At 39.9% G+C, this 10,703-nt stretch overlaps 1 protein-coding gene across 2 annotated transcripts; it reads right to left on the bottom strand.

Moving 5' to 3' along the window:
• Positions 1-44: 44 nt before the first annotated feature.
• On the bottom strand, positions 45-9,745 carry LOC103135703 (elongation factor 1-delta-like). Of its 2 annotated transcripts, XM_007548561.2 has the most exons (10): positions 9,657-9,745; positions 9,305-9,324; positions 6,572-7,186; positions 5,323-5,449; positions 3,339-3,401; positions 2,596-2,677; positions 1,864-1,958; positions 1,460-1,669; positions 1,185-1,379; positions 45-148 (listed from the first exon to the last, which is right to left on the bottom strand). In XM_007548561.2, exons 3-10 carry the CDS (start codon positions 7,153-7,155, stop codon positions 110-112), a joined length of 1,395 nt encoding a protein of 464 aa, XP_007548623.1. In that variant the 5' UTR covers positions 7,156-7,186; positions 9,305-9,324; positions 9,657-9,745; the 3' UTR covers positions 45-109. The 2 variants fall into 2 exon arrangements, with proteins under 2 accessions (XP_007548623.1, XP_007548624.1); XM_007548562.2 differs by lacking the exon at positions 3,339-3,401.
• Between the last annotated feature and the right edge of the window lie 958 nt (positions 9,746-10,703).

The raw sequence follows: 10,703 nt of genomic DNA, 5'->3' as shown, positions 1-10,703 counted from the left end.
AAGTTGTCTCGTAAATAATTATATAGAAATAAAAGACACATTTATGCTCTAAGTTCAACTTTATTAACCCCACAAGCTGGGAGCAGCATCAAGACTTTGGTATTGAAGGTTAGATCTTGTTGAAGGCAGCGACATCTACACTCTGGACCTGCAGAGAAACACACAGTTACTTGGGTCACAAATGTATTCATATGTACATTTTATTTAAAAGAAATAAAGATGAACTTAAAAGCAGGGAAAGTTTTCTTTTTCCATCCAAGTAATCAGAAAATGTGATTTCACTGAACTACAACATCTGCCAACAGGTTTGCTTACATTTAGCAGCCATAAAGTTCAGAGCAGAAAAAAGCAACGGCTTTTTTTGAAGTTTGCATCTGCCCATTCTTTCCAAAAATGATTACAGTTCAAGTTGAAGAATCAAAATAATGTCCATATTGAATCCCTTTTTTTGTGAAACATCCTCATTCAAGATTTTCCTGCATTTTCTTCAACCGTCCAGTCCCTGATAAACTAACCCCACAGCATGATGCTTCCATCATCATGTATCACAGTGGAGATCTTAGCTTAGTGTTTGCTGTGTCACATAATTTATTACTCTAATTATTTTCTTCTTGCCTCTTAAGAAAAAAAAAAAAAATCAGATTTGCAGAGAGCATGGCTAAAAGCTGTCCGATTCCCTCAGAAACAGCCGTTCGCTGCAGAGACAGTGGCTGATCTCTGAAAGTTTCTCAAAAAAACGTTTCACAATCTGTCTTTGTTTAATGTTTTCTAAAACTTCTGAGATCTTAACAGAAAAACTGGATTCATACGGAAATGTATATTACACACAGCTGGACTACTGGCTAATAAGGCAACTCCTAAAAGCAGTTTCATAGGATTTTATTTAGTCTCTTCTATTTAGAGGAAAGTTTATGCATTACTTTAGGTGCCAAATGTTTAGGATATGCATCACAAAAACATTTAAAAACACTACTGTATTTCCTGCCCTTCCCAGTTATGCTCTGCTTTGTGTTGATCTGTAAAGTGGAATCCCATTAAAATTCACTGAAGTTTGTGCTGTTAAAGGCCTTTCGTACATATACAAAGAATGAAATCAGATTACCGCAGTGCACAGCTTCATTACGGGGCAGTAGGCAAGATCAAAACATGCGAAGAAACCACAAACAAGGTTAAAAATAACTTACATAATCCTCAAACTTGGTGATCTCCTCCTCCAGGATGTCTGTGCCGACCTTGTCATCCTCGACCACACAGTTGATCTGCAGCTTCTTGATGCCATAGCCGACTGGGACCAGCTTCGAAGCCCCCCACAGGAGCCCGTCCATCTGCACGGAGCGCACACACTCCTCCAGCTTTCCCATGTCGGTCTCATCGTCCCACTGGGTGAAGATCAAGAGCAAACGTCATCAGAACCCTCAGCAGTGTGCATTCGGTGACCGGAGGGCAGATGTTTGCTCACAGGCTTGACGTCCAGCAGGATGGAGGACTTGGCGATGACGGTGGGTTTCTTTGCTTTCTTGGCGGCGTAGGCTTCCAGTCTCTCCTGCTTGAGGCGTTTGGCCTCCTCATCTTCCTCATCGCTGCCAAACAAGTCTATGTCGTCATCGTCATCGTCGCCGCCATTTGTCACATTTACCTGTTTGACTGGAGCTGCTTGTACTGGAGCAGCCTGCACATTTTAAAAAATAAGGGATAGAGGGGAAGAAGAAAAAAAAAACAACTCAGAAACTACTTCCTTTTATTCTACATGACAAACATAAAAAGATAACGATATGTTGGGTCAGAAAATTTGAATTATGATATCAAATACGTTGTTAAACAACAACAAAACGGCAGGAGACAGTGGCGTGTTGTTGGATCTACCTTAGCACAGGGGGCAGCTGCCGGTGCAGGGGACTTCTCCAGGAAAGCCACTCTGGACTCCAGCTTCTGCAGAGCTGCCCTCATGTCCTCGACCACTAACATTCAAATAAGATCACATCAACTGCTGGTTTCTTTTCACATGACAAACTCTTAAAGCTTATATTTTAAATATGATGGCCAAGCGTGATCAACCCTAAACAACGAGTAGTCGGACGGAAACACCACACCCGCGAGGCAGAGTCAACGTCTGATTAGTTTAAAACGAGGTGAAGGCCAAAGAGGTAATAAGTCTCTTTGGCGAAATAGCTGTGGGCGTTCAGATTTGGCCCGTGAGCCTTGAGCTTGACATTTGTGCATTAGGAGGTCTGGTGTTGTAACTTTTCCTTCACAATGAAATTTTATCCATCTTTCATTTTATGAGTAAAACGTTTAATCTTAGGTGTTTACTTGTAAATAAAAACTTGTTTTTCCCCAGAAATACTGCTCAAACATCCATTTGAAATAACAAAGCATCCGAAAAGCCAGTCTATTTCTTTTCTTCCCAGCTGTAATGGGTTTCAGCAGATTCTTTGTTAAATGAAATTGGCAGACAGTTGCCTTAGGATTATTGACAGCTGCAAGAGGAGTTAGATTGAGCCAAACCCACAAACATTTTGTAATCATTTTGTTGCACAAACAGGTAATAGCCTTGAAGTAGGCAAAAAGCTTCGATATCGGAAAACAACAAAAAACCTTTGTGCAGAGTCTGGTTCTCCAGCTCCAGGCTCTTCATGCGTGTAACCAGCTCCTGGTCTCCTGCTCCATGAGAGGACGACTGTGGGGACAAAAAAGAAAAACAACGAAAATTAGCACCAAGACTTGCACAGAAAAATGAACAGAGACCTTAAATCTGAAGAGAAGCATGCAAAGGATGGTTTAAAAACAAAATCATGCGCGACTACAATTGATGACACAAACATGCTTCTGGGTTTCACACAAGATCCATGTAGAGGAGGAAACGGTCTAATAATTCCTGCATGCAGATAGTAATGCCTCCCGCTTCAGAAAATTTGCCTAACATGCCAGCGGGCGATCTTTCGTTTCAGAGCAAATGACGGACTCGACATTCATTACATTTGAGAAATGAACAGGAAATCTGTCCGATTCTTGCTGTAATGTCCTCAAAGAGTTTTTCGATTCATAATCAATTGAGGAATCTTTCCGAAAGTCATTATGACTATTGGATATTTGATCCCTGTTGCTTGTCAGATTAAAATAAAGTCACATTGAGCAGCAACCTGCATGACATTAACAGGCACTGTTACAACTGATCATGCATCACCTTCCCAAACAATGGTTTGAAAACAGACATGGTGACAGGAGGAGGCAGAAAAAACAAGAATCCACAACCATCCAGCAGCTGTGGGTCAAACTCAGTGTTTCAGTCATGCAGCATTCCTGGGACTGAAAACCAACCTGGATGAGGACAAACTTACATTTCTGTGCCTCGGTTTCTGCTGGCGACCTTTGGCATGCTGCGCCGTTTTTCCCTGCCCCCCCTCCCGCAGCAATACAGAAGAAGTTAAAAAAGGCAGGAAAAACTCAGGAGTAGCTAGACAGATGCTGTACGGTTTACATGCGAGGTTCTCAACGTTCATGTTCAATGGTCCAAGTCTGATTTTTAAGTGAGGGTTAAAGGTTCACTGCCACTGGGAATAAGAAATTCCGCTTTCATAAATGTGCTCATTTACATTCTTGGAGTTAAATTGTAATTCCTTAATTTCACCTGAAATATTTACTCGATAGCTATTAAGAGGCAAGTATAGCAAGTGTGTTTAAGCCATCACTAATAATCACATTCAAAATGCTTTTTGTTGACCAGTATTTTGACCCTACCACTGTCCATCTGTATGTCCTCTGCTCCAAGACTGGATTACCTGGGTCTTATTAGGATCCTATAATGTTCTAACACTCAACCTATTCATTTGTTTCTAAACTCAACATATAGTGCAACAAGAAGTTAGTAAACTTGGATCTCACTTTGCTGAGGATCTCTGCAACAGGAGATGTTTGCTGAGGTGCAAGGGTGACATTACTTGCCCTCTGTTTTGATATGCCTTGTTGATAATTGTTTAGTTTTTGTTCTAATGAAATAAGTGTGTATAATGTGCTGGAATGGTGGGCTGTACTGGACTCGGGTCTCTCTCGCAGAGCTGTCTGAGCATTGTGGACTTTGAAAATCACTGGAGCTGCATAGCCACAATATTTTTGAACAAATTTTATTACTGAAAGATAATATTTTGAAACTTTACAATGCATTTCTAAATTACATTAAAGATGAGAATATGGGCTTATTGCTAGCATTTACAAATTTATTTACATTTTATGTGCATTGGTGTTGTTTAGAACAACTGAAGCGTAGCTACAGTTTTAAACAGTTGACTTTTAAAAAGGATACAATCCCTTTCAAGCTCATTTTAAAATGGGACACTAAAAGGTTTTCTTCAATAGAAGCCACATTGTTTAAGTTCCAACAACATTTGGTTTGTACTCTCAAGATTCAGTCAGGTGAATAGAGTAGCCAAAGATACCCAAAGGTTAAGTTTATTTTTATTTGGGTAGATGTAAAAAAAAAATACTCTAGTAAGTTTCATCATAACATCTGATTTAATCTGGAGAAAAAAAAGCAATATGAGAAAAATATACTTGTGTCAATTCTGGTAACACATTTCTAAATCTACTTATGTTCACCGTAAAACTTTGTAATGCTTAGGTAATTTCTATTAGAACAGTGCAAACCACCTCCAGTGGTAAATACTTTTCAGAGTATATTCACTTAACCTCCACATAACAGCGGGCTCGGCAGATTGAAAACACGATCTCACTGCAACACAGACTGTGTTTGGTGCAGTCTTGGTTAAGACTGCTTGTTCTTAATTCAGTGACATAACTAGAGGTAGGTAGTCAGTATATGTTCACATTTTTTGAAGCGGTTTTGCATTTCCTGAGGGGAAAGTCACCTACAGTTGCTGATGAGAAAACATTTTAGTAAACCGACTGCTGATTAAAGTTTTCTCACTGCTGATCTTTTTAAAACCTAAAATCAAAATCCCCAAAGACACTACCCCATGGACTTTAATGAAACAAAAACCCCACCCCACTGTTAACAGGCCTGTGCAGGAAGCTGGGAGGGTCTGACAAGCCGAGGCAGCTGCCAAACCCACCTGACCCTTCTCACTTTGACGAGCCGCTTCTAAATCGAGAGCCCCGACTAACATGCAGGCAGGCAGGCAGCTGCCGCAGGCTGCCGACCGCTGTGACAGACGGTGATGTAAGCGTTGCCAACACCGGCAGGGATACGAGTAAGGAAATCTGTGCAGCCTGTGACTGATTTATAAACAACTCGTTGCCGGCAGACTGAGAACACATGAAAGCCCTTTCCTAGCGGGAGTGGGCTTTTAGCGCTAAAGAGGTTGCTACCTGTTGCTGCTGCTGGGTGGTGGGGCCGTTTGCTCCCTCGTAGAAGCGCTTCTCCGCTTCATCGTAGCGGTGTTTGTCAAACCAGATGTTCTCTGTGGCGAGGCACTGCAGTCCACTCATGTTGGTACTGTGACGGAGTTAAAGAAAGAATGATGAAAACACTTTAAAGGCTTATTTGCTTACAGTCAAAGTAAAAGGGGGTTTGTCGCTGTTGCAACGAGGACAGAGCGGGTCGTCACGGGTTACAACACCATTCAGTTAAAGATGGACTCCATGATGGGATGTGAGGAAGGCGTTCAAAGCTTGAGACATGTTATGTTTATGAAGCCAAAATAAGATAAAAAGAAATAATATATCAAATAGCTGAAAGAAGCTAACAAGGTCCATCTCCTATTTGTTTGCTGATGGGTTACAACAGCAGGCAGTGACACATTCCTCAAATAAACAGAGCTGCATCGTCTGCAAAAACTGGATTAGCAAACAAAAGACTGCCTGCCAGTAAAAACACCACCCACTTTTTTTGTCAAACATATCAAAAGGAAACCCCATTCAGCCAGCCATGTTGGCTGTGGCTCTGGGTCAGTTCGCTCCTTTGCCAGTTTGTTGACATATGCCGTTTCACCTCCTGCTACTTGGTTTAATAGCTGTAAATCAGAGCTGCCCAATAGATTGTATCAAGTCATCGCAACGTCCCCATTGACTGCAATATTCAGTAAAATGTTAACGTTTGACCAGTTTGATATACTCACAGACATCTCCACCCTATTTGAGCAATATTAAAGAGATTATAATACCTGATAAAAAAAACTAAAAAAAACTAAATGACTTTCTGAGGATAGATATCGTTTACTGGCATCATAGCCACATTTTCTTTCAGCACACTAAAATAGTCAAAGATTACTTTAAATCCTCAGTTATCAAAACGGGTACAAATGTTCTCCAGTGGCAATAAATTAAAATCAGTATGAAATGTCCCGCAGTCGACAGTTCAATTTCAAATCCAAGTCTAAGCAACCAAAAATTGCAAAACAGGAGCGAAATGACCAGCAACTTTAGCTGTACATCACATTACTTATTATGACCTCAGCAAGAATGACATCTACTGATAAAATTTAAAATAAATCTGTTTTAACATAAGTTGGCATGCCTGAAAATAAAAAGCCAGACAATAATGCAGACAGACAACAGTTTCCAGAACTACAACACACAAATCAGGTTGCGCTCATTCTCCGTGCGAGGGGTGTCATACTTGTCCCATCGTGGCCTGCCTTCGGTCTCAGAGATGCCCCTTTTCCTCGGGTTCGGCCCCCTGCTGCCCTTGCCCCCCTGCTCGGTCTCAGAGGAAGTGCGATTGCGACTTTTACCCAGCTGACGGTGAGGGGTACCAGAGGCCTTCACAGACATGACGCCTTGACCTTCATCCTGCTGTTGGTCGTTGTTGCGTCTGGAGTGGAAGGTCAAAGTTCCTTTAGTGCTTGGGCTCCGAGGAGACGACGACAAAGGCCCGTTTCCATTGGAGGCAAGTCGCCGCTGGTAGTCGCCCTCAGCTTGCTCATAGGCTGTCCGGTTGTACCATACCGCCTCGGCCTGCATACCCTGGAGGATGGGGCTTCGACCGTAGGAGCCACTCGCCTCCACAGAGGAACCCAGATGCTCCTCTTCGGCCCCTGAGCTCTCAGATTGAGACAGATTTGGACGACGTCTCAACCTCCCAAACTGGACGTTGTCTCCGATAATGATTCCTCGCTCCACGGTGGGAACATTTCCCTGCCTGAAGCCCCCAACTGGGGCACCACTTTGAGGGACTCCACGCTGTTGATGGGTTTGATCCATTCTTCTGTCAAGGCCGTCTCTTCTTTACTGACTTGCATTTCAAAGGGCAATAAAAATTAAGAACCAACATATGGAAGCGCAATACAGTGCCATGAAAAACTAACCAGTTATGCTCGTCTGTCGCAAAAAAGTCTTTCAGATCAAACTAATTTTAATGAGGCAAAGATAACCTGTGTAATACAAAAAAAGTGCAGTTTTCAAATGATTCTATTAATTAGTGAAGGGAAAAAAAAGGCTACCAAAACAACCCTATGGACCAACGGATGTTCTGGTCCACCATGACAGTTTTGTCTTCTGTGCATTTCTGATTCCAATGAGTTTTTCTTGTCACATTGTTCTCAGATTAGCTGTACGTCACATTCAGGGCTGAATGTCTTGTTTTTCCTTGGGGGACACCATACACACATGTAAAACATGTTAAATTTTCCCCATTTACGATTGGAGCGGTCATGACGTCCTTCTGCAAGGACCATGTCACTTAGCACACCACAAACAATGGGAAAATCTCTAATTTAGAGACGTCCGATAGCCAGAAGGCGTCGTTAAAGATTTTCAGAAGGGAAAAATTAGGAGAACAATTGGCATAAAAATCTTGTCAAAATCTTAAACCAAAGGCCCATTTCACATTTGCCAAGTAAATGTCTTGATGAACCTCAAGACTTTTGGGAAAATATTTGGTGGACAACAAGACACTCTGAAGGCCAAGCTTTTAACAGGTCAATTTGTGTCCCGTCACGTGGTGAAGATGTAGAAGACTTGTTTTTGAAAACGCCAGATGGCAGTTGTTGCAGCCAAAGCACACGCAACCAATTCTATCTAGAAGGAAGTTCCTTTTTACAAGGGGAAAAACTGGTTATTTTTCATTTTAATGAAATAATTAGCTTTTTGTATTTACTAAGGTTATCTTTGAGACATTTAAATATGATAATCCGCAGAATTTCAAGTTGGAAAGGAGGCAGAGAAAAAAACTTTCACAGCACTGTATTTGTATGAAATTAGCTTTTTAGCTTTTAAGAGTAAAGCCTGTTAGACTCATAAGAAAAAGCTTGTAAAGAAGCAGAAATGGGGGTTAAGTGAGGCTGAGATTAATCAGAGATAATGACATTATTTTCCAAAAGCAAATAAAAAATAAAAAAGGGCAGCAAAGCTTAAGTTACTCAGGTACTTTGGAACAGCTCCCATCACTTCTGGTGTCCCTCAAGTTTTCATCTTGGGCCCTTAATTATATTCGTCACCTCTGGGTTTGGTGTAATAGGAAAAAAAAAAATCTCAGACCATCTCTCTAGTCTTCATGACCCCTTTCCACATTCTTTTACTTATAAAGATACATAGATAATTATTGTGGCATTCAATAATACTTTAAAGTAATAAAACTTGACTTAATCATCAATAATTTGCCACTTATTGTATTTATTTTAGTAGTGATTGATCACCAATATGTAGGCTGCAGGTAGTGGAAGATACAGCAACTGAATTTATTGATGGCAAAAAGAATAACCACAAATTAACCATCATTACCCTTATCTCACATTCATTATAAATACAAAAGATGAGTGTTTAACATTTCAGGCCAATAACTACTTTTTCCCCCTAAAGAACATTTTATCAGTGACTTTTGATAATTTTTTTTAAAGTTTCAACATAAAGGACAGAATTACACCAAAACGTTAACATTTAAAAACATTATATCCAACTTATTTCTCAAAATGAAAATATGATCCTGGGACCATTTGATTGGTCTTTTAATGCCTTTTTCAGATTAAATTGATTTTGATATCAAACATAGTTAGTGACAGCTTGGAACCATTGCATTTTACGGAGGCTCCCTCACTATGAAGATCTTACACTGGGCCCCTGGCAGTATAAGAGAGTCTAGGGAGTCAAAATTTATTTGAATATTCCTTAAGCAGAATGTTAAAAACAAAACATAAATGGTGTGAAAAAAAACGGTCAGCTTCGTTAGATGTTTTAATAACTAAAGCTTTGTCCAAGCTTACGAACAGCACACAAATTTAAAGCAGTGCATATAGACACTAACTGTACTAGACTGAACTAGTTTTAAGTTTGCATTAGTTGCAGTGTTTAAAGTTTGCAACCAGGTTGTCAGCATAGCTGCTAAAAATAAGCAATTTTAAACCCAAAAACTTACCCCAGGAATCTGGAAAGATGCTAGTAAGAGAATGAAAATGGTTATCATAAACAGGACGGGTATGCAAATGTAAAGCGGCTTTCCATAACATTATGGAAAATAAGGAAGAAACGTGACCAAGTACCAGCAACATCCAAACACCATAAATATAACTATAAAAATCCATATTGTATTTCCCCTGTAGCTTGTGCCTGGTTTGACTGTAGGCAGCACAAGTTTTTGACAGCGTCGCCAACTTGTGTTTGACCACGTGGCGCTTACAAACTTCAAAATCAGGACAGATCAATGGTTTAGCCAACAACACCCATTCAGACATTAACGGGGGGCGGAAATTTCACTTCGCCACACTTACTTTTGGTTTTATTCGACGTTTTATGGTTTAGGGATTCTTCAACTGCGTGCCGCCACAGCTGTAATCCGACGGTAGAAGAGGACTGGCATTAACGGGAGGCCTGTATTCTTCCGCGGCAGAGGGGAGGACAGTTTGGTCTTTCTACCATTTTATCGATGAGTTTTAAAACTTTGATGGACATTTCTATGTAATATGTTATTGAAAATAAAATTAAAACGATTTCTAAGAACAGTGATCATATACAAGATTTTACAAAATATCGCATTATTGGTATGATCCATTTTGTGGAAACCTACGATTCCCATGATGCTTCACGACGAAGTACGGAAGTAATAGTACAGATTGAATGGTACAGATTTTGGTAAACTTGATAATAATTTGTAACTTATCTAAGTAGTGAAAAAAAACAAAGCATCGTATGTACTGAATTTAGAAAAGTGTGGAACTTGATTTAAGGATTTTGGAGGAACTGAGAGTTACCTGTTTTTGCATGTATCCACTTTTCAACTGAATGAAATATATCCATCCATACTCAGAGGCAAATAGAGGTAATACTGCGAGTATGTCTACATAGTGGTGTCTGTTATATATAATGTAGTCATTCGTCCCACGCTTGACTGAGAATCAGTGTCCTTTACCATTTTTTTTATATGGTGCTCTAATGCAGACTGACTGCTTCTTTCATGACTTTTTACCACATTGAATTGATTTGTTACATAAGCTAATTTAAGAGCTGCTTCTGACACTGAAATTTGACATCATGTATGTTCAACATGTTTGACAGCTTCAAAACAGTCAGAAATCTAATCTCAACAAACCTCAATAAAATATATCTTATAACATGTTTATGAAATTAAAAGTTGATCCACTATATATTTTTCATTTCATCTCAAGTAGCTTTTATAAATCTACAGATGCAGACATGCAGAAAAGTGTTTCATTGTAAAGCAACTGTCTTCAGCACACTTGCATGCCTTTATGGTAGACTAACTAAAAATAATAATAATTTTAAAAAGATTGGCTTAAACAGTATGAACATATTTGTTG

The sequence above is a fragment of the Poecilia formosa genome, unplaced genomic scaffold, assembly GCF_000485575.1.
Source record: "Poecilia formosa unplaced genomic scaffold, Poecilia_formosa-5.1.2 Scaffold27, whole genome shotgun sequence".
NCBI lineage: Eukaryota > Metazoa > Chordata > Actinopteri > Cyprinodontiformes > Poeciliidae > Poecilia > Poecilia formosa.
The sequence above is the reverse complement of the archived record's forward strand: the minus strand, read 5'-3'. Positions and strand labels throughout refer to the sequence as shown.

Coding starts and splice junctions, on each gene's coding strand:
- LOC103135703 (XM_007548561.2), bottom strand. CDS start 7,155: ATGGATCAAACCCATCAACAGCGTGGAGTCCCTCAAAGTGGTGCCCCA. Junction 2,678..3,338: donor AGAAACCGAGGCACAGAAAT/GTAAGTTTGTCC, acceptor TTGTCCCCACAG/TCGTCCTCTCATGGAGCAGG. Junction 1,959..2,595: donor GAACCAGACTCTGCACAAAG/GTTTTTTGTTGT, acceptor TTTGAATGTTAG/TGGTCGAGGACATGAGGGCA.